General features: G+C 51.2%; 1 protein-coding gene and 1 long non-coding RNA gene across 4 annotated transcripts in view; one reads left to right on the plus strand and one right to left on the minus strand.

Moving 5' to 3' along the window:
- The window catches only part of WDR27 (WD repeat domain 27), a 153,532-nt gene that overhangs the window by 85,616 nt on the left and 44,247 nt on the right, over positions 1–23,669 (minus strand). For 2 of the 3 annotated variants that reach the window (XM_042940322.1, XM_042940319.1), the window contains exons 18-22: positions 22,837–22,926; positions 17,929–18,050; positions 16,957–17,090; positions 12,491–12,588; positions 11,436–11,557 (exon numbers count right to left, since the gene is read on the minus strand). In XM_042940322.1, coding sequence (XP_042796256.1) covers positions 11,436–11,557; positions 12,491–12,588; positions 16,957–17,090; positions 17,929–18,050; positions 22,837–22,926 — 566 coding nt within the window. Of the gene's footprint in view, positions 1–11,435; positions 11,558–12,490; positions 12,589–13,647; positions 13,747–16,956; positions 17,091–17,928; positions 18,051–22,836; positions 22,927–23,669 lie in introns of all 3 variants that reach the window. The other variant, XM_042940320.1, reaches the window with a different exon arrangement.
- LOC122220613 lies at positions 1,679–22,861 on the plus strand. Its single transcript, XR_006202954.1, has 3 exons — positions 1,679–1,786; positions 9,595–9,742; positions 22,779–22,861. It is a non-coding gene; the product is annotated as an uncharacterized LOC122220613 (long non-coding RNA).

Here is a 23,669-nt window from a genome sequence, read left to right on the forward strand (position 1 = left end):
TTACATCACAAAAATGCACATATCTAATGCAGGCACAGAAACAAAAGTAATAGTCAAGTGTTTGATATATATATGGGAAAAAAGCACTCGCTATGATTTTTAAAGTGATCAATAAGCCATAAAAGATTTATGTGTTTTCATTGCAAAAATAAGCTACTTAATGATATAACACAATTTAAAGAGAGGAGACTGTGGCCCTCGCTTTTTGATGCATACGGTACTCTTGTCAATGTGATAAACTTGTCCAGCGACCGCAGGGGCCATTCTTGGGACCGTGCACTGGGATGCTTGCAAAAGGGCATTACTGATGTGTGACGCATGTCAGCTCTGCGGGTCCTAAGCTTAAAAGAAATTAGCAAAGATCTGTTTTACACTTTCCTGGAAATACGACATTTGGGCCGCTTGGCATTTGTGCTTCTCCTAAATTGGGACTTGTTCCGTGACGGTTCCTGGGTAGCAGCTCCCATATGGCTACACCTAGTTGGAACACTTTGATGTATGTGGTGTAACTGAACAAAAATTCGACAGAAGTTTAAGGAAACAAGCTCCTAAAACGCTGGGAGCCTCTGGAGCCTTACATCCCACTCCCCTCCCATCATACACCATTCAGAAGGTTATTCTCAGGAAGTAAAACCAGTGGTGTTCCCACTAGAAACCTCGGGACTATTTTCCCTCACACCTCTCATCCAAGAGCACACCACAATGGTCCCCAAAATATCACAGTCACTGAAAGACCATGTCGGTTTGGGGAACACTCGGTCACCGCACACGCTGCTACTCAACCGGGAAGAAACTTGACGCAGTGTCCCAAAGCACGTGCACTGTAACTGGTAACAAAAAGAGGCCTTGACGAGAGAGGGACACACGGAACGGTCACGCTGTCACCCAAGGGGCAGGGAAGCCGGATCTTCACCAGGTTCTGCGCCGGCCGCCGGCGGCCACACGGTCTTCCCGGATGTCTCCGGGGCGAAGATTCGTAGTCCTCCGTCTGGGTGCCACCTAGACGCAGACACTGTCACAGAGACCCGGGAGTCCATCGGGACACGGCCGCCAGCCTGGGCCCACTGCCTGAAGCCAGGCTGAGCCACGGAGCGCGGCCAGCGGGACGGCCACCGTGTCCCACCTGGACCGCCCTAGCCGGCCTCTCCGGGGCCCACCCCCGAGCCCACCGTGGGAGCGGCGGCCGCAGACAGAAGCGCGGAGGGTATCGGAGCCAGCCACAGAGCGCAGCCGGAGGCCCCGCCACGAAGCCGCTCGCGGCCGCAGGAGCAGGCGGTACACGGGGACACGGCCGCGCCTGCGAGGCCAGGAACACCGGCGGCGAAGGGGACCTCAGAAGCCGGCGGCGCCGTTACCCCTGAGCCGAGCGAGGCCCCGCAGGGGGCCCCGACTGGCTGGGGCTGCTGCCCGCGAGCACGTGCCCCCTTCCCTGTCCAGCCTGCCTCCTGGCCGGCGGGAGCTGACACAGCAGAACCGCGCCTGCGGGGTGCCGGTCACCCCTGCCGAGCGGCGCACGGAGCGCAGCCGGGCCTCACGGCCGCATCACGCGTCTGCGCACGCGGCTCAGCACACGGGCGCCAGAATCAGTGAGGCCACTCCCCTTCTTGCCCCACCTTCACCACGGTTGCCAGGTACCTGCCCTAAACCCAGATTCTGGGGGCGGGGCCAAGAGGGCGGAGCAGCACGGAAGGTTTTTTTTTGCATCTCTCATCCCTGAAATGCAGCCAGGTCAACACTAAACCGTCCTGCACACCTAGAAAACGGTGTGCGCAACCTGAACCACCAGGTACGCGGCGCGCGGAGGCCAGCTGCGGGAGAGAGAAGCCGCGGGAGGGGGGCAAGGAGCTGTTTTCGCTTGTGGAGACAGGACGGAGACGGGGAGGGTATGGGATAGCATCCACCCGCCCGAGATCAGCTGGAGAGAAACAGAGTCCGCAAGGGACTGAACTAAAATGGGAGAAGGGAGAAAGGAGAGGGTTTAAATTCCACTAAGACTCTATCAACAGGGGCAGTGCAGAGTCTTAAATTCCACAGCTCCATACCTGGCAGTGCTCTGGTGGGAAGGGCGAATCCCCAGGAGCAGAAATATATGCAGCCAAAAATTACTTATCCACCAAGGCTGTCATTCAAAATAGAAGTTTCCCAAACAAAAATTAAAGGAGTTCATGACCACTAAACCAGCCCTGAAAGAAATTTTAAGGGGGACTCTCTGAGGGGAGAAAAGACGTTTAAAAAAAAAAAAAAAAAACAGACCAAAATCAGCAAAGACTAGAAAGGACCAGAGAACACCACCAGAAACTCCAACTCTACAAGTAACATAATGGCAATAAATTCATATCTTTCAGTACTCACTCTAAATGTCAATGGACTAAATGTTCCAATCAAAAGACATAGGGTAACAGAATGGATAAGAAAACAGGATCCATCTATATACTGTTTACAAGGGACCCACTTTAGACCTAAAGACACCTTCAGATTGAAAGCAAGGGGATGAAGAACCATCTATCATGGTAATGACTGCCAAAAGAAAGCCGGAGTATCCATACTCGTATCAGACAATCTAGACTTTAAAATAAAGACTCTAACAAGAGATGAAGAAGGGCATTATATCATAATTAAGGGGTCTATCCACCAAGAAGACCTAACAATTGTAAACATTTAGCCTCCAAATGTGGAGCACCCAAATATATAAATCAATTAGTCAAAAACATAAAGAAACTCACTGATAATAATACCATAATAGTAGGAGACTTCAACACCCCAATTACAACAATGGACAGATCATCTAAACATAAAATCAACAAGGAAACAATGGTTTTGAATGACACACTGGACCAGATGTACTTAACAGATATATTCAGAACATTTCATCCTAAAGCAGTGAAATATACGCTCTTCTCCAGTGCACATAGAACACTCTCCAGAATACATCACATACTGGGACACAAATCAGCCCTCAATAAGTACAAAAAGCTTGAGATCACACCGTGCATATTTTCAGACCACAAGGCTATGAAACTCAAAATCAACCACAAGAAAAAATGTGGAAAGATAACAAATACTTAAGAGATTAAAGACGATCCTGCTAAAGAATGAATGGGCTAACCAAGAAGTTAAAGAGGAAATTAAAAAGTACATGGAAGCCAATGAAAATGATAACACCGCAGCCCAAAACCTCTGGGACGCAGCAAAGGTGGTCATAAGAGGGAAGTATATAGCAATCCAGGCCTTCCTAAAGAAGAAGAAAGGTCACAGATACACAACTTAACCTTACACCTTAAAGAGCTGGAAAAAGAACAACAAATAAAACCCAAACACAGCAGAAGACAGGAAATAATAAAGATTAGAGCAGAAATCAATGCTATCGAAACCAAAAGAAACAGAACAGATCAATGAAACCAGAAGCTGGTTCTTTGAAAGAATTCACAAAATTGATAAACCCCTAGCCAGTTTGATCAAAAAGAAAAAGGAAAGGACCCAAATCAATAAAATCAAGAATGAAACAGGAGAGATCACAACCAACACAGCAGAAATATAAACAATAATAAGAGAATATTACAAGCAATTATACTCCAATAAAATGGGCAATCTGGAAGGAATGGACAAATTCCTAGGAACACATAAATGACCAAAACTGAAACAGGAAGTTATAGAAACGTGAACAGACCCATAACCAGTAAAGAAATCAAATTAGTAATCAAAAATCTCCCAAAAAGCAAGAGTCCGGGGCCAGATGGCTTTCCAGGGGAATTCTACCAAACATTTAAAGAAAAGTTAACACCTGTTCTCTTGAAGCTGTTCCAAAAAATAGAAATGGAAGGAAAACTTCCAAACTCTTTCTGTGAAGCTAGCATTACCTTGATACCAAAACCAGACAAAGACCCCACTAAAAAGGAGAACTATAGACCAATTTCCCTGATGAACATGGATGCAAAAATCCTCAACAAGATACTAGCCAACCAGATCCCACAATACATTAAAAAAAAAAACTATTCACCACGACCAAGTGGGATTTATACCTGGGATACTGGGCTGGTTCAATATCCACAAAACAATCAATGTGATACATCACATCAATAAAAGAAAGGACAAGAACCACATGACCTTCTCAATAGATGCAGACAAAGCATTTGACAAAATACAGCATCCTTTATTAATAAAAACACTCAAAGTAGGGATAGAAGGATCATACATCAAGATCATAGAAACCGTATATGAACGACCCACTGCTAATACCATCCTCAATGGGGAAAAACTGAGAGCTTTCCCCCTAAGGTCAGGAACACAACAGGGACGTCCACTCTCGCCACTATTGTTCAGCATGGTATTGGAAGTCTGTGCCTCAACAATCAGACAACACAAAGAAATAAAAGGCATCCAAATCAGCCAGGAGGAGGTCAAACTTTCACTCTTCATAGATGACATGACACTCTCTATGGAAAACCCAAGATTCCACCAAAAAACTGCTAGAACTGATCCACGAATTCAGCAAAGGTGCAGGATATAAAATCAATGTACAGAAATCGGTTGCACTCCCATACACCATCAATGAGGCAATAGAAAGAGAAATCAAGGAATCGATCCCATTTACAACTGCACCAAAAACCATAAAATATCTAGGAATAAATCTAACCAAAGAGGTGAAAAATCTATACACTGAAAACTATAGAAAGCTTATGAAAAAAATTGAAGAAGACACAAAAAAATGGAAAAAGATTCCATGCTCCTAGATAGGAAGAACAAATATTGTTAAAATGTCAATACTCCCCAAAGCAATCTACATATTCAAGGCAATACCTATCAAAATAACACTAGCATTCTTCACAGAGCTAGAACAAACAATCCTAAAATTTGTATGGAATCAGAAAAGACCCCAAATAGCCAAAGCAATCTTGAAAAAGAAAACCAAAGCTGGAGGCATCACAATTCCGGACTTCAAGCTGTATTACAAAGCTGTAATCATCAAGACAGTATGGTACTGGCACAAGAACAGACACTCAGAGCAGTGAAACAGAATAGAGAACCCAGAAATGGACCCACACATGTATGGCCAACTAATCTTCGACAAAGCAGGAAAGAGTATCCAACGGAATAAAGACAGTCTCTTCAGCAAATGGTACTGGGAAAACTGGACAGCGACATGCAGAAGAATGAACCTGGACCACTTTCTTACACCAGACACAAAAATAAACTCAACATGGATGAAAGACCTAAACGTAAGACAGGAAGCCATCAAAATCCTAGAGAAGAAAGCAGGCAAAAACCTCTTTCACCTCGGCCATAGCAACTTCTTACTCAACACATGTCTGGAGGCAAGGGGAACAAAAGCAAAAATGAACTATTGGGACCTCATCAAGATAAAAAGCTTCTGCACGCTGAAGGGAACAATCAACAAAACTAAAAGGCAACCAACAGAAGGGGAGAAGATACTTGCAAACAACATATCAGATAAAGGGTTAGTACCCAAAATCTATAGAGAACTTAACCAAACTCAACGCCCAAAAACCAAATAATCCAGTGAAGAAATGGGCAAGAGACATGAATAGACACTTCTCCAAAGAAGATATCCAGATGGCTAACCAACACAAAAAATGCTCAATATCACTCATCATTAGGAAAATACAAATCAAAACCACCATGAGATACCACCTTACCCTTGTCAGAATGGCTAACATTAACAATTCAGACAACAACAAATGTTGGTGAGGATGCAGAAAAAGAGGATCTCTTGCAGTGCTGGTGGGAATGCAAGCTGGTGAAGCCACTCTGGAAAACAGTGTGGAGGTTCCTCAAAAAATTAAAAATAGAACTACCCTACGACCCAGCAACGGCACTACTAGGCATTTATCCACGGGATACAGGTGTGCCGTTCTGAAGGGGCATATGCACCCCAGTGTTTATAGCAGCACTATCAATGATAGCCAAAGTATGGAGAGAGCCCAAATGTCCATTGATGGATGAATGGATAAAGAAGATGTGGTTCATATACACAGTGGAGTATTACTCAGCAATCAAAAAAAAAAAATGAAATCTTGCCATTTGCAACTACATGGATGGAACTGGAGGGTATTGTGCTAAGTGAAATTAGTCAGAGAAAGACAAATATCATATGACTTCACTCACATGAGGACTTTAAGATCCAAACAGATGAACATAAGGGAAGGGAAGCAAAAATAATATAAAAACAGGGAGGGGGACAAAACACAAGAGACTCTTAAATACAGAGAACAGAGGGTTGCTGGAGGGGTTTGGGAGGGGGTATGGGCTAAACGGGTAAGGGGCTTAAGGAATCTACTCCTGAAATCATGTTGCACAATGTGCAACTTGGATATAAATTATAAAAAATAAATAAATTATAGAAAGTTAAAAAAAATTAAAATACATAAAATAAATAAACCCAGATTCTTACCAGGGCCAACAAGCCTGCCCCCAGTCAGAGGTTCTGCAGCCCGACGCCCACTCTTGGCTTCACCACCACATGGGCTGGAGCATGAGTGGTGCCCGTTCCCTGAACGCTGCCCTCCCGATACATACCTGGCCCCTCACCCACCTCACGTGCCCGCTGCCCACATCACCTCCTCGGAGAGGAGCCCCAGAGGAGGCTTGGCACAGGGTATCCGACGTCGTGTGAACCCACTTCTTTTGTAAGGATACAAAGTCCTCAAGTGTGAGGCCACCGCTCTCCCCTTCACGCACATGTCCCAGCGCTCAGCACAGGCCAGGTGCAGACTTGCTCAGAGACACGTTTACATGAATTAGCTGAGGGCGCCTGGGTGGCTCCGTCAGCTGAGCATCCGACTCTTGATTTGGGCTCAGGTCGCGATCCCAGGGTTCGTGAGATCAAGCTCCACATCAGGCTCTGTGCTGGCAGTGTGGAGTCCGCTCGGGATTCTGTCTCCCTCTCTCTCTGCCCCTCCCTCCCCCCCTCAAAAATCAACAAATAAACATTAAATGAATGAGTTAATAGGTTAAGACATACGCGTACACACACGCACACATACAGACACACGGACACGGACACACAGGTGCTCACACACCTACACGTACACGCGCGTGCATGCAAGCCCTCACACAGTCCAGGCCACAGGAGTGCTGGGGACAAAGGGGCAGGTGCCGGGGCGTCTGGTCTCGGCCACCCCCCAAGACCCCGCAGTGGTAAGTGCTGCACGTGTGGAGTGACAGCATCACCACTGTGCTCATGAGGCTCCTCATCGGGGTGGGGGGAGCCCCGAGCCTGGATGCAGAGAAGCCAGCAGGGAGGCTCCCAGACAACGGCCTCCCGCGGGGCTTTGCGCCACGAGCTCCGCGGCCAGACGGCCTGCCGGGGGCACACTCGGTGCCGGTGCGTCTCTGGAACCGGGTTGCGGGTCTCCGTTGCCACGTCTAGGAGTCAGGGTCCCGGAAGGGCTGAGTTCACGCCCAAGAACGTGACGTGCGGACGTGGGGGAGCTCAGCACACACCAGCTACGGCATGTGCGCCTCTACGTGCGCAACAGGGAAACGTCTGGGATTTGCCTCCTGTCCTGGCGAGTGCCCCCTACAGAGCCAAAAGTCACCGGGCCTCAAGGCGTCCCACAGAAGCCGCCTATGGAACAACGAAAGGGCCTGGGCCCAGCCTGAGACCGGGAGGTCCACGCCAACACCTGAGGCCACCGGATGGGATGACGCAGGAGAGCAGCGGAGTCTGCGTGCAGATTCTCTCGGAAGTCACTCTCTCACGCGCGGCCTCCGCGACACACAGCACGGGGCACACTCACAGGGACACTGCACATCGGCCCACGTCCACGGCTCACGTGCAGGAGTCCGTCTACAGGAGCCCGGCTTTCAGCCCAGACTCACAACTGCATGGACTCGGGCAACCTCTCTATTCTCTGTAGCCTCAAACCCCTCATAGAATCGACTTCTACCTGACAACATGAGACACCACACGGTCCCAGGCAAACGCAGCCTTCTCTAGTCTCCAGGGACACAAAACCTGCCCCCATCACTGCAGTCACATCTCTCATCTCCTATGAGAAAAATTGGTTAAGTTTAAAAAAAACTGTCTTTACCATTATTTTAAAGCTAGGGCTTTATTTTTTGTAAGTAAAAAGTATTTAAAAGCCCAAAATTGTATCTTGCACTTCCAATTTAATCAGCTGAAACCATTTAAAAACAAATTTGGAACCAGATGGGAAAAAAAAATATCAGACTGAGCTCTGATACACAAGTTTCATGTAGGTGAAGTCTTCATGGCTCTGTGATAAACCCCAGAAAGAAATAAAGAACAGAACAAGTAAAAGAAAAAGAAAATAGAGCCTCACAAGGGAAATGTTGACAAACCACTTTCCATAAGCAAAAAATGATACTGTGATAGTGATGATGACAGTGGTGACAGCGGGGCCTGTCTCTCTTTCCTGGCCATCGGCTACGAACCCCCCCATCAGCCCAAAACGCCATCAGTGACGACGGCGGTGACGGTGCTGGTGGTGGGGTGACTGGCTCTGAAACGACTTCCTCTAATAAGAATCATGTGGAATAAGCTCAAAAATTAAGTGAAAAAATCTTTTTCTATTAATTCATATCAGAGACAAAAAGTAACAAGTGTGAGAAATGGTGAGAAATATTTGAAATGCAACAATTACAACATAAAAGAACATCACACATGAAATTCACATTTATCTTACTGAAACATTCTAACTCAAGAATGGAAATATTGGGTAAAATTAGTCAATTCTCACCTATTGTATTAACTAAGGACCCACAGAAATTCTAGAAAAACTGACCAAATATCTAACTTTATAACATTTCAAGAGAGAGACATGAATGTTGGAAATTTTTATATTTAGGTAAATTTTATAGATTGCATTTAGAGAATAATACCTTAAACATTTTTCAAGGCTATTTGTCAAAACTTAACCCCAAAACCTATGTGCTGGTGGGTCTGTTTAAGAAGCCCACTGCCCCCTGCATTTGTGTGTCATTTCCTAAATAAGGAACTGCTTCTGCTGGTTAACAGTTAGCTGTGATTCAAATTGGCAAGTACTGAGTGAGCAGATTCTAAGCAAGAGGATTGTTCTGGGTGCCACAAAGGTGACCGTCTGCACTGAAAGTCCAAGGCCTTTGCCTGAAAGTTCCACTCAACAACTTCAACAAGTCACAATTATCCTCCAAAATTTGACATCAAAATGTCGCCCATCAACACCTCACTGAGTTGCACCCGAATTTAAAAGAAATCATTGGGGCGCCTGAGTGGCTCAGTTGGATAAGCATCTGACTTCAGCTCAGGTCATGATCTCACAATTTGTGGGTTCGAGCCCCACGTCAGGCTCTGTGCTGACAGCTCAGAGCCTGGATCCTGCTTCCGATTCTCTGTCTCCCTCCCTCCTTCTCTCTCTCTCTCTCTCTGCCCCTCTCCCACTCGTACTCTGTCTCTCTCTCTCTCAAAAATAAACATTAAAAAAAATAAAATAAAAATAAATATATCATAATGCCTAAAAAATAAGACAGATATTAGGTTAACAATCATTTTAAATGTGGCTCAATTATCAAATTCATTTAAAGGTCCAGAAATTCGTAAGGTTTAATAATCAATCTTAAACCCAATCTTGACAGATCTTACTGTGAAATTAGCAACAGAAGATCCATGATGACAAGGTGGTCCTGCCCACTCCTGCCATTAACGAGCTGACCCCCTTCCCTCGCAGCCTTCCCAGAAGACACGGGATATCGTCCCACACAGAGCTGCTATGACTCACATGCGGTATGTTTTTAAAGTCTGCTATTTTAGTAACCTCATAAAATGTTACAAAATTCTTCAAAAGAATTGCTTCGTTCGTCTGGGAGACCTACCGCCCAGTGTTTAAATTGTCTTTGTTCTGTTTTTACATAACAGTCCGTACAAATACAGGAAGAAGTACATAAATACTACTCCTCTCCTCAACACCTTTCTTCAAGCTGGTGTTTTCCACCCATGGTGTCTGCAAATGGGAAAAACCTTCTCCTGCCAAAATGCGAAATGTACAAAATGATTAACCTCCAAGGGCGCAGTATTGCAAAGACCTTGGAGATGAGATGCCCGTCTGAGCCTTCAAAGGGCCTCCCCGCAAGACCAAGGATGCCCACAAAATGGGAGCAAGTGACAATGTCACATCTCTCAGGTCTGCCGCCCTCCTCCCCTGGCATCTCCCTGTTCCCATCCCAACGCTCTGACTTTGACCCAGGCTCACTGACACCCCTCGGCCACGCCTACGGAGCCATGAAGACTGACAGCTCTCGGGGACCACCCACAGGAGCCACAGGTCTGCCTACATGTGAACAAAGTCTGACTCTGGACCCAACAGCGCCTGCACCCGTTTATCCAGAAGGACAGCGTCTGCCTCAGGAGGGTGCAAGTCCGCGCTCCAGAATTGGTGCCCTTTCCCAGGCAAACCAGCTACAAAACTTCGCAGAGTATCAGACCACACCTGCCCCATTAAACAGAAACGTAAAGGAAACCTGGAATAATGTGTTGAAATTATAGATAACAGAGACTTTTTAACCAATCCAGTAAGACTTCACTTAAAGACAACAACACTCTTAAGACGCCTGGGTGGCTCAGTCAGTTAAGCATCCGACTTCGGCTCAGGTCGTGAGCTCATGGTTCGTGGGTTCGAGCCCCGTGTCAGGCTCTGTGCTGACAGCCCAGAGCCGGGCCGGGTGCCTGCTTCGGATTCTGTGTCTCCCTCTCTCTCTGCCCCTCCCCGGCTTGTGCACTTGCTCTCTCTCTCTTTCTCAAAAATAAATGCTAACACTAAAAAAAAATTTTTTAAGCAATAATACTCTTGAAATCATAATGCATATTTCAGAAGGCATTATAAATTAAACCCTTCATTTGGAACGCATTCAAAATATATCAAAAATCAAAATTGTAGATGAGTCTTAAAAACCAAAGTTGTTCTCATAAATCTCTTAGATGTACTTTTGGGTAGCAGAATGTCTTTTAAACTAAACTATGAGACAATGAATTCATCAACACGGCACCCCCTCCAATCTCAGGTCTGTAGCCCTCAGCTGTAGGTAGTTCTAAGCTCCGTCTCTAACACAGAGTAGCTGCGTCCTAAAAAGAGAAACTACTGGCCCTGAAGGCTGCTTCACGTCGCTGCAGGACCTATGTGACCATCACTCAACGCTGTGGGTGCCTGAAACACCCAAACTCTCCATCAAGTTTTAAGAGGTAATGTATCACAGTGAAGTTGAAAAATGGGCCCATAAAATAAAGACAGAAGTACAAAAATTCACGTTCAACATGATAGTAAAATATCTTCTAAGGTCAAACGTCAAGGCTCGGAAAATGTAATGATTAAAAACGAGCATTGAGTTTCGCAGCAAACTGGTACAAAACCGCACCATACTTTGTACCCATTAAATACTCTGAACGCAACACTCGACACACGACGCATACCGTCAAAACTCACCTTATTCTGACAGATTTGGTGCACAGGCCGTGAATGGGCTTCCGCTATCACGGCTGCACTGCGGCCCGCATTGAGGTCGAACACCTCCACGGTCTTGTCCCGGCCCGCAGTGAGCACCAGGTCTGCGTGACAGTTAGGGAACTCCTCTCAATAACCCACCTTGGGGAGTGAACAGGCCTATTCATTCTGGTACCACCTCTGGAGACACCAGGAGACACAGAGGGTGACTGGCTGTGACTTTCGGAAGCTCCACAGAGACGTGGTCACAGCCCTGTCCCCCATCCCTATCTCACCCCTCCCCACAGCCCATTACATTCAGAAGAATGTAACTTAGACCTTTGAATAAATGAAAATTTTCTAAGAATTCCTAAAGGTCAGAGCTCTCCTTCTAAATAAATCAAAAGCAATGCTTTTTAATTAAAAGGGATGATGCTAGCTATAAAAACTCAAAAAACAGGAGTTCCTGGGTGGCTCGGTCGGTTAAGCATCGACTTCAGCTCAGGTCATGATCTCATGGTTCGTGAGTTCGAGCCCCGCATCGGGCTCTGTGCTGACGACTCAGAGCCTGGAGCTGCTTTGGATTCTGTGTCTCCCTCTCTCTCTGCCCCTCCCCCACTCATACTCTGTCTCTCAAAAGTGAATAAACAATAAAAAATAAAATAAACTTTTGGCCTCAATTTCATGTTTGACAGTTAATGCTGTAACTCTCGCCTGCTCCACAGAGATGGGGCAAACCCCAAGTAATCAAAGGGTGTCTACAGCAGGCGTACCGTTTCATTTTTAAAAAGTGCCAAACTACTACGTTATTATTCCATAAACTGCCGGCAGTTCAGGAAAACCAGGTTAGATCACCCGGCTGTACGTCACATGCTGTTGCGTCCGCTGCTAATTTTCCTCTGAAGCCCCTTTCGCCACGCAGACGAACCACTACGCACACAGTCAGTGCAGAAGCCATGGGCCCCCGGAGCCTCGGGCTGGAGCCGGGACCCTCAGCAGACGCCTGTCGGGAGGATGGCGCTCGGGATGTGAACACGCCAAGAGCGGAGGCAGGATACAGGAATAAAAGTCGTTCACGGCAGACAGGCTGGTGATCTCTGTTGGGCCAGCTGTGGGGAGCCTGAAAACGGGCCTGCACCTGCTCTTTTGTTTGTACCTGGAAGAAAAATAAACGCAGTCGATCTTTAGGTTCCCCTCCACTACCGTGAAGCGTCCCACCTTTAAAAACCGAATCCGGGGCGCCTGGGGGGCTCAGTCGGTCAAGCGTCCGACTCTTCATTTCAGTCAGGTCATGATGTCACGTTTGTGGGTTCGAGCCCCGCATCGGGCTCTGTGCTGACAGTGTGGAGCCTGCTTGGGATTCTCTCTCTCCTTCTCTCTCTGCCCCTCCCCTGCTTGTGCCCTCTCTTCCCCTCTCAAAATAAATATATAAACTTTTTAAAAATTGAAAATGAAGAAAGTTTTCATACCACTTAATTATATTTCATAACATCGAAGGAATAAATCAGCTACCTTAATTTTCCTTTAGGAAACCCTAACTTTTCATTTAGGAAAACTTCATGAAAAAATATCACTATATAAAGCCCCAAATAATTCATTCCTGTCTACAAAAAAGCAAACTTTTCTCCTAATTCTAAAATAATTACATACACTTAAGGAGACATCCAGCCAGTTATGAATTATCTGTATTTCCATTTACACATACGTTCTTAGTATCTTTTAAAGGGTAACATAAGCAGCTAACATTGGCTTAACAAACACACAGCCTCGACAATTCCTAACAATAATTCTGTACAGGAAGGGAACCTGCTGGCAATCTCAGGATGTGGCCCTAACCCAGGGAGGGCATGGCTGGCCCTGGGGAGATGGCGGGATGGCCCAGGAGGGCCCAGGGGAGGTGGCGGGTCGGCCCAATTGGGTAAGAACTGGCACAAGCAGGTTCAGGTGGGTGATGGGCAAAGGGGTGGGGAGGGTGGAGGGAGATATGGGGTGGCGGCTGAGGTGGAGGGTGAAACAGGCCGTTAGCCTGCTCCTTCCACGGGTCAGTGAAGGCTGGGCAGGGGGCCTGGGGCCATGACATCAGGGTGGGCACAGAGACGGGCACCCAGAGAACAGGTCCTGGGGACAGGGTTGTGGGGCTCGAGGGACAAATGGAGTGGAGTCACAGGAGGTCGGCAGTAAGGCTCAGTGCCAGCGCACGGACCCCATAAATTACTGTGCCTCCCCGCTGAAAACCCGCGCTGGACCGCACAGCAGGTGGTTAACGGGACAGAGAGCGGCTGCTCCGTCTGTGGACAGCACAGGCCAGGCGACGCTGTTCAGAAAGAACAGAGGGTGCAAGCAAAGAGAGGACACACACGGCTGAAATCACGGGGAGTGGGGGTGCACGGGGACTCCCCGTTTGGGCACTGCATTCCCGTGGCATCGCGGGCCACGCACCCCCTCAGGCTCAGAGGGAGAGGAAGGGCGGGGGGGGCGGGGGGACGTGCCGCTGGGCACACAGCATTTCCGTCTCTGCTCCCAGACAAGAACAAGTGTGCACCGAGGGGCCGGCCGGCAGCCTTCCAGAACAATAGACAGTCCTGCTGAGAGGCGCTCACGCCTGCAGTCTGTGCAAGGTTCAGAATCCCATCATGCAAAGCCTCGGCCGTTTCAGAGTCACCACCTCCAGCTGACGCCGGGACACGTGGGGAAGACGCTGCAGCCTGAGCGACAGGCCTGGGGACAGGCGCTTCTCCAGCAGCTGCCACGGGGCCCCTCCCCAGACAGAGCAGGGGGAGGCTTCCCCTGGCCGCACACCACCACCCACCGGAGGCTTGGGCCACATAAGCGCGTGCCGGGCCAGGGTGTGCAAGGAGGAATCGCCTCCACGCCCTGGCTCTGGCCGCTGGACTGGAAGCCGGCCCAGTACCTCTTTCCCGGGACCTGTATCATCAAAACCAAGACGACACGGAAACGCTGGGCTCGCGACAGCCAGCAAGCCTTCGGATCCTCGTAGCTCGCCCCAGACCCTCACCGGCGGAGAGCACGTCACTCAGACCAGCCGGCGCGCGGTGCCGCACGGCAGCCCAGAGGACCCGTGGAGCATGAGCACCCGCGACGGACGGGGGGGCCCGAAGCCGGACACACAGACGAGGGAGGTCCTCCCGGGGAATCCACCCGGGGCAGGCAGGACCTCTGCTGGGTCCCGACGGACGTCACTTGACACGCGACTCACCCGTCCCCCGCCTTCCTACTTCCAGCGGGGACTTCCCTGTGTCGCGGCTTCCTCCTTGCAACACTGCACACGGCTGGGGGAGGGGCCGGCAGCCCGCCCTGTCGTCAACCCAGCACCGCAGGCTGAGGCCCCCGGGCAGCGAGGCCGGTGGCCCGCAGGGGGTCTCCGGGGACGGGCTGAGGGGGAGTGTGTGCCAGGCAGAGTGCGCGTGGGGAAGGCCGCAGGGGTAACGCGACCGGAAGCCCAGGGCACTCTGTGCCGTCTGTCCAGCCGCAGGAGCGGCCTCATGGATCCGTCACACCTGACCCACACCCATCCTGGCCTCGGCACCCGTGTCCCGGCCCGACCTAGAAGTGGGCCGATCTTCCGGCTGAGATCTGGGGCCGTGTGCTATGCGGATCCCTCCGTCCACAATTAAAAAGCTATCCGGTGAGGCCGCTAAGCTGAAAACTTACCCATGGGTCTCCCAATGGGCACAACGGGGACGAAACAGATCCCACAGCGACTCGCAAGCCAGACCCCGAGCTCACACTAGCTCATTCAAACCCACATGCTCCAAAGCAAGAGCACAGGTGAGCCGATGCAGGGGCAACTTCCCACATGTGCCGTATAAGGGAACCTCGTTTACAGATTCTGACAGTCCCTGCCACGCGCCCAGGGGCCTGCGGCCTGCAGGCTTCAGCATAGTCTCCCCCTTCATCTTGCCACGTAAGAAATACGAATGTGACGCCTAGAGCTACGGCAGCCACCTTCAGGGCATAAAGCGAGAAGCGACAGAAGGGAACCAGCACACACTGAGGGCACTGGGCGCTTCTCGGGGGGGTCCTCCACCCCGTGGACCTCCCGCCTCCGGGCGGCTCGGGACGTGCCGGGAAAGCCGTCGTCAGGCGCTGAGTTACAGGAAGGAGGGCAGGACGGACAGCCTCCGGAGGACAACACGGCCTGCCCTCACCGTGCGTGCCACATACAGCTTGCTGCCGGGCACCCAGAAGGCGGGTCTGAAGACACCTTACGCGCCCCCACAGCCCCACTTTCAGGCAGGCACTCCGCAATCCGGCCCTAAGGCACCGGTGAGAACGACAAGTCGGAAGAAGCAGGCATCGGTCAACCAGAGGATGGGGGAGGACGTGCGGCACGTTCCTACCGGATAGACTCTCACAACGGCGCGCAAACGGACCAAAGTTCCGTTCGTGAGCGCGGCGGAGTCTCACACGCGTAAATTTGATTATTATGAAAGGCGTGCTGCGTTTAAAGACTCAATAAAACCGCGTGGAAACCTAGAGATACAGCAAACCTAGAACCACGGATGGGAAGCAAACACACCAGGGTCTCAGCAAGAGGGAAGTCACAACAGCCACAGCACAGGAGCAGCCCCAGTGTCCACTGACTGATGGACGGAGAGGACGCGGTGCGTGCGCACACACACAACACACACACACACACACACACACACACACACACACACAGTGAGATAGACAGACACACATACAAGACACACACACAGAGGGAGAGACCTACAGAGACACACACACACAAATGGAATATTACTCAGACACAAGAAAGATTAAGATCTTGAATCTGCAGCAAGGATGGACCCAGAGGGTACTGTGCTCAGTGAAGTAAGTCCGAAAAAACAGACACCGTACGACCGCACTTACAAGTGGAATCTAAAAACAAGCAATGACGAAACACAAACAGATTCATACGTACAGAACTGGGGGCTGGCAGAGGGGAGGTCGGAGGGGCCTGTAAAATCAAGGTCAGGGACGGAAGTGCAGCACAAGGAAATACGGTCAATGGTACTGGTAGTTTTGTACTGGGCTGATGGCAGCTACCCTCACCCTGGTAAGAAAAAAAAAGGGGGGGGCAGAGGAAAGAGGGGCAGGAAAGGTCTGGAAAGGCAGCCCTCTATTTATCCCTGTAATTTTTCATTTCTTTAAAAACTTTGGAAACAAACAAAAAAAGTGTTAATATTTGCCAAAGGGAGGTAAACAGGCATTTGGTATATTCAGCACGTGTGTGTGTGTGTGTGCGTGTGTAGGAAACGTTTCATCTTTAACTTCACCATAAACACAGTAGTCATCGTCCCACACAACGTCCATCAAGGCGGGAACGCCACCTTCCGAAGCCCCGCACCGCAGCCCCGGGCAGGGAGAGACGGCTCACCCGGCTCCTGGCAGCAGCTGGCCAGGCTGTGATTACGCTGTACGTAACATTCAAATGGAAACACTCTTGTTTCATAAGGTCAGCCCTGAAACACAGCGCCCCCCACTACAGAGAGAAAATATAAAAGAGGAGGCTACGTACCTTCTTATCTCATCCTTGCTCGTGTCAATGTGACACTTCAGGAGCTGAAGTTCAGGGCCAGAAGAACACAATATAAAAGCGTCTAGGTAGTAAAACTGGGCGGACTGGATGGGCTTCGGGAACAGGTCTCTGCCCTATAACGCAGATCGGTAGTTACTGCCAACACAACAGACGTTAGCAAGAAACTCCGCTGCTCGAAACAGGACAGTCTTCGTGTCAACCCCAAACATCTACCCTAAATGTACAGACAGATTGTGTTAGAACCGGTTTACGATTTTGTTCCCTCTCCCTGACTACTCCTAAAAGATGTTCCAAGTAGTACGTGTTTGGAATTCTGGCCACTTAGACTTTAAAGGAAGACTGACACTTGGCAGTGAACACGTGGAGTGGCAAGGATTTTAGTAGAGACAAAATTCTCACCACGAGGAGTCTGAGGGTTCTGCTCTCAGCCTGTATCTCAGAACGTCCGAGACAGCAGTGTCACGGCCCTAAAGCAAGTGCGTCCCCTTGAACCTGCTGCCAAACCTCTCGACTCAGGGCCCCAGGTCTGACGCGCCTCCCCTCCCGGCTCATTGTCCTAGGGCTCGACCCCCCTTTACAACAAGACTCACGGGAATAAGAGAGCCACATCTCTGACAATTTGCAGTTTGTGGGCTCCTCTTCTGACTACCCCCCTTTCCCATCCTGGCCGTGAGATGATCCCACCTTCCCTTCGTGCCTCACCCACTGTCTCCAGACGGTCACCTCCAAGCACATTAAAATGCTCACACGCAGCTGTGTGTGTGCACGTCAGGTGTGTGGGTAAATATTCACACGCACACATTTAAGGAAACACTTCATCAGCAGCCGCCGTCGGTTCTGATGCATCTCCGGCTTACCCTGGCCTCAGCCTCCCAGTTAGGGCAAGAGCCTGGGGCCCCGAGAAGGCGCTGTGAGCCTGTGACACTGCGTGGTCACTGTGAAGTCCCTCACCACACACAGCACGAGCTCCGCCCTACGCAGCGACCACACCCTCGGCGTCCCATCCAGGGAAGCGGACAGCAGCCACCGGCCGTCATGACTCCAGCACACGGTGCTCACTGCCCCGTCGTGACCTAATGGGAGGGAGACAGAGGGGGCGCCTGGAACCTTCACGCGGCACAGCCGAGCACAGCTTCTAGGAACCACCAGCCAGGCCAGAGGCCTTCCCAAGCCACGGTGACACCAGTGAAACCAAAGACCGAGAAGGTGACTTCTGCCTCGCTTAAAGACTTGACATGGTTATTGATGGAGCGATTTCAGAAGTTACATTTGAAACATAAAGCCCCAAATTATGTGTGCATTTGTGTCTTTAAAGAAGAAACAAAATGCAGAAACTTATAAAATGTATAGAAATCTGTGGACTCCAGGGGTGCCTGGGAGGCTCAGTCAGTTAAGCGTCCAACTTCGGCTCAGGTCACGATCTCACAGCTCGTGAGTTCGAGCCCCGTGTCCGGCTCTGTGCTGACAGCTCAGAGCCTGGAGCCTGCTTCCCGTTCTGTGTCTCCCCCTCTCTCTGCCCCTCCCCTACTCGCACTCTGTCTCTCTCTCTCAAAAATAAATAAACGTTAAAAAAATATTAAAAGAAAGAAAAAAAATCCATGGACTTCATGATAACACATCTCAAGGAACTGTTGGTCTTTCAATACTGAAGGGAACGGTTATGAGGATTTACTGTCCACAGTCAGGTACCGTGTGAGTATCTGTTAGGCCCTTGCTGGCCGCCGGTCGGTAGACAGGCTGTCCCCCAACAGTTTGTCGAATGTGCTGCACAGAGAGGAGCCACACACACAGTTGAAAAGAAAGAAAAGTGGTCAAGAAACAGCAGTTACCTGCTTCTCACTTCTTACCAAAACCCCTAGAGACAAGTTCTAAAATGACAAGTGCAGTCTGTTCTTTGGGCCACTGTGACCCCTTGACTTGTGTCACCACCACCGCCGCGGAGGCGGCAAACAGCCAAGACGCGCGCTCTGGTGGCCCCATCCTCACGTCGGGCAACGGGAAGGCCGGACCTCTGCGTTTACATGCATCGGGCGGTCTCTGCGGCACCTTCCCCTTGACGGACATGCACCCCGGTGCAGGGCTGGGGCACCCACGGGGCGTCTCCCCCAGTCACACACGTGGTCAGTGGGATAGGCCGACCGTGCGCCCCAGCTCTGAGCTGACCACAGAGGATGGACTCGGTCCCTGGACCCCACCCTGGCCGCCGGCCCTGCTCCTCCCTTTGGGCTGCTGCTCACCTGCTGCCCTCTAGTGGGGGCTTGTGGGAGTTTCAGCAGAAGGACCAAGGCCCTGTAAGGGGGAATCACCACCGCTGCTGGGCCACAGAGCAAGGCCATGGGTGACCACTTAGAAAGGTCGTCACCCCGGGGAGGTATCTTAAAGCCAGTCTGACCCTGCGGCCACCTGCTGCTCTGACAGGGGGAGGAGCCCAAGGAAAGGCAGGAACAAGGCAGTGACGGGGCGTGTGCGGTTTCAGAAATGAAAACCGTGGGCTTTCAGAAGTGGGAACGGAGAGGGTGGGCAGTACCGGGGAGGCTGGACCCACGTGGCAGGCCCAGCGGCCCCCGCGCCGCACAAGGCTGCCTTCCTGCGCAGGCACCACATCCCCACATGCAGCCAGGACTGTGGGGAGGGACCCCAGGTGAGCACCGCATCCGGGACCTGGCTCGGCCGCGGTGCCCACCTGCCTGAACGCGGATGCAGCCCCCGGCACCGTGCAGACGTTCCTGCTGCGGCCAGACCACCAAAGATGAGACCATGAACTGCAGGATCACATCACACTCGCCGGAAAAGCAACAGGAGAAAGATGGGGAAGCAGGAAAGGTTTATAAAGAGCAGGGACTGCAGTTCTGAAACCGGCCCGTCCAACCAGAATTTCACCTGCAGTGGCGCTGCTGCCCCCTGGTGGGGGCTTGCGGGAGTTTCAGCAGAAGGACCGAGGCCCCGTAAGGGGCGTCATCACCGCTGCTGGGCCACGGAGCAAGGCTGGGGCCTCCAGGGGAAGGAGGCTTGTAACCGCCCCCGGAGAGGGCGCCCCGGAGGGTTCACTGAAGTGTCTCAGGGCCCCTCCCCCACCGCCTCCCCCAGGGAATGAGGCCGAAGCCGCAGGTTGCATCTCGCTGGGTGTCATTCTTCCCAATTAAGTGACAACCCACTGCAGCGTGGGGACATCCTCCTCCTGTCCTTGCGTCCCTCCCACCCCGCCCACCGCTAACTGCTGTGCCAAGCCTGGGCACCCAGACAAGGCCAACCGAGTCACCAGAGAAGGCAGAAGCACTCCCAAAGCAGACACTAAAGGGACGCCCTCCGCTGGTCCCCCAGTGTCGCTGCGGCCCTTAGGAGCCCACCCGGGGCGTCAGCTCAGAGGGGAGGGACAGACCTCTCTGACCCCAAATGAGAACAACCAGAACCGCCACGGGACCTTCTCCTCCAAGCTCCACCCTGCACACAAGCAGCTGTGACCTCAAGGCCTGGCACTGGGACCCCGGCTCCGGCTGCTCAGTGTGCCCGTGAAGGACGCAGGCTGGCCTGTGCTCAGTTCTGTGCTGCACACGCGGCCCTCTCACCGAACCACGCGGACCTGGATGGCGGATGCCCGCGTTGTGCGTGCTGCGGACACAGGCCTCAGAAATCGAACGAACAGGGCACAAAACACATCTGAGTCCTCTCCTTTCCTGGGGCCACGGCCACACCCGGGGTGTGTGACCCCCACACCACAGAAAAGGAACGTGGACACCAATGGCGTGGCCTGAGCTCCAGGGGACAGGGAACTTCACACCAGGAGGCGAGAGGTTCTGAGCCTCATTCCACCTTTGTTAAGAACACGTTTTTATGCAGTTCTGTAACATTTAATAAAGTCTTAATTAAATCTAATCTCGTGAAGTGGCTGGCCCCAGACTCTCACTCTTAACACCCCTCAGCCTCGGGCACATCCCCCCCCCCCCCGTCTGCTCTGTGCCCAGCACTTGCTGACGAGGGGCAGAAGTTCCAAGGCTGGTGCTGCACAAGGTGGGACAGAAAGTGTCCTAAATTCTACAGCACAAACGTGGGCACCCTTATTAAATGAACGCCATCATGAACACTGGTTTTCAGACCAGGAGGCACACGCAGCTGTGCCCTCTGGGAATCCACTCCAAGTGCTGCAAAGGGAATTCTAATTCAGCGTCCGATTCTACCCACAACAAAGTACCCAGATTTATATCTCTGTCTTAGATGATGATGGCGGTAAAAGCGCCCATTTTCCTGCTTCCCACAGTAAGTGTTGAAAAGCATTCATACTTTCAAAGCTGAATTACAGGACTACTAAACCAACTGCATAAGGTGGAACGATGTCCTAGAACAGGTAGGGTAAGAACAGTTGGGTAAGAATGACTCTTCCCCAAAACACAAATAGGTGAGTTCAAATATCTACTGCATTGGGGCGCCCGGGTGGCTCAGTCAGTTAAGCATCCGACTTCAGCTCAGGTCAATGATCTCGCGGTCCATGAGTTCGAGCCCCGCATCGGGCTCTGTGCTGACAGCTCAGAGCCTGGAGCCTGTTTCAGATTCTGTGTCTCCCTCTCTGTCTGACCCTCCCCCGTTCATGCTCTCTCTCCCTGTCTCAAAAATAAATAAATATTAAAAAAAAAAATCTACTGCATTATCTTAATTCAGCCACAAGCCCTATTCCTGCAATAAAATATAGAGAAATGTCCACGTCCAACATAATTGCTACTTATAACAATTGTTGACCAGAACACGGAAAGTGACTTAACAAGAACATTCAGGATGACGGTTTTGAGCCAGGAAGGAGCCACAGGACGCGCAGGGGATGATGAGCACCTTCCACAGGGGCCCCTCCTCCTTGCTGCCAGGATGAAGTAGCTTGCTGCCAGGATGAGGTAGCCTGAGTCCGCAGGATGCTGCGGAACATGCACCTGCCCCCCCCCACACCCCTGCGCCTTGCCCCCACCCCCGCCACCACACCTGCACCATACCTGCGCCGCCCTGCCCCCTGCCGCTGCCCCCATCCCCCCACCACACCGGCACCCCACTGCCCCCCCACCACACCTGCACCATACCTGTGTCCCCCATACCCCTGCCTGCACCCCCTCGGCCCCACCACACCTGTGCCACCACACCTGCACCATACCTGTGCCCCTCTGCTCCCCGCCTGCACCCCCCGTCCCCCCACACCTGCGCCCCCCCGTACTCCTGCCTGCACGCCCGTCCCCCCACCACCACACCTGCACCCCACTGCCCCCATCACACCTGCACCATACCTGTGCCCCCCCGTACCCTTGCCTGCACCCCCGTCCCCACCACCACACCCGTGCCCCCCCCCAACGCCTGCACCCCATCCATCTATATCACAGAAACACTTGGACTGACAGCATTTGCTTTTTGGGTTTTTGTTGTTGCTAAAACATGTATTGAGTGAGTCTTAAAGCGAGTGGCTCCAGGAGCCCAAGCAAGCGTGGGGGGTAGCTCAGGGCTCCAGGACCAGGAACCTATCAGGAAACTAAATCAGTGAGACTTCCCACACCACTGCCCTCACTTCGAGTCTACTCGCCTCATTATGTTTATAAAATGTCTGTGTACAAGCCCTCCTGACCTTCCGAACGTGCTTCGGTCACACGTCCGCGAGATCTGACTGTACTCCCTCCCCTGGACCTTTGCAAAAGCTTTGTTCTCTGGCCTCGGGGCACCTGTGCCAGAAGTGCCCGCTGCCCCGGCCACACCCTCCCCCCAGCGTGGTGGGGCCGATCTAGTTTGCTAAACCTCCACGAGGGCCTCAGTTCTATTCTGTTCTGATCTTGAAGGGATTGGAAGGGCACGTGGCAACCGACACCCAGGACCAAAGGAGCCCACACACTGTACCTGAGAAGACAGCAGGTGTCCCAGTTAGATCAGCACGGAAGACCAGCGACAAGTGGTTGGCTAAGCCACAGGCCAGCCACCGCCCATCTCCTGCATAAAAAGAGTAAGACAAGTGCCTATAAAGTCACGGCTCACCGGAGGCGCGCTCACAACAGGGGAACAGAACAGAACTGGTAGCTAGCTTGAGGCTGGGTTTCCCAGGTAGCGAGAGAATCTACAGCAAACAACATCTGCTCAACAGCCACCAGCACCCTTTGAGGGCCCACCAGGTGACGTCCCCCCGGCTTCCTTCAGAGAGAGCCCGAGAGGCAGGAGCTGAGGCGGCACACCCAGGCTGCAGGGCTAGTCAAGAGTCAGCGCTGGGACCTGAACCCAAAGTACCCTAATCCCCAGGGCGCCCTGCCTCCCATCAACAGATTTTTTCAGATACACGTTATTCAGCTAAGCAGTCTTATTTAAACAGATCCCTAAAACAGTACAGAACTAAATTACAGAACCCCCCCCCACCTGTAATTTTCAAACCCGAGGCTCCTACCTTATTTCTAATCGTCTCATAGAATCATATAATCACAAGCAAGCCCGCTGAAGATCACAAAGATACTTGACTACTGAGAGTACGTTACCTAATTTCCCAAAATTATTCAAAATATGCTTTGGCTGGAATTATATAAAAACAGCTGTAAGTAACGATAAGCTGTGGGAATGAATTAAAGTCCTGAGGGGCACGGCTGGTGGAACAGTCGTGGAGGCGGGTGGGGCGGGTCCCGGCCCCCAGACACAAGCCTTCTCCCCACCCTGACTCCACGTAAATTCAGAAACGACATGCGCTTCTG

This window comes from Panthera leo, chromosome B2 (assembly GCF_018350215.1).
Source record: "Panthera leo isolate Ple1 chromosome B2, P.leo_Ple1_pat1.1, whole genome shotgun sequence".
NCBI lineage: Eukaryota > Metazoa > Chordata > Mammalia > Carnivora > Felidae > Panthera > Panthera leo.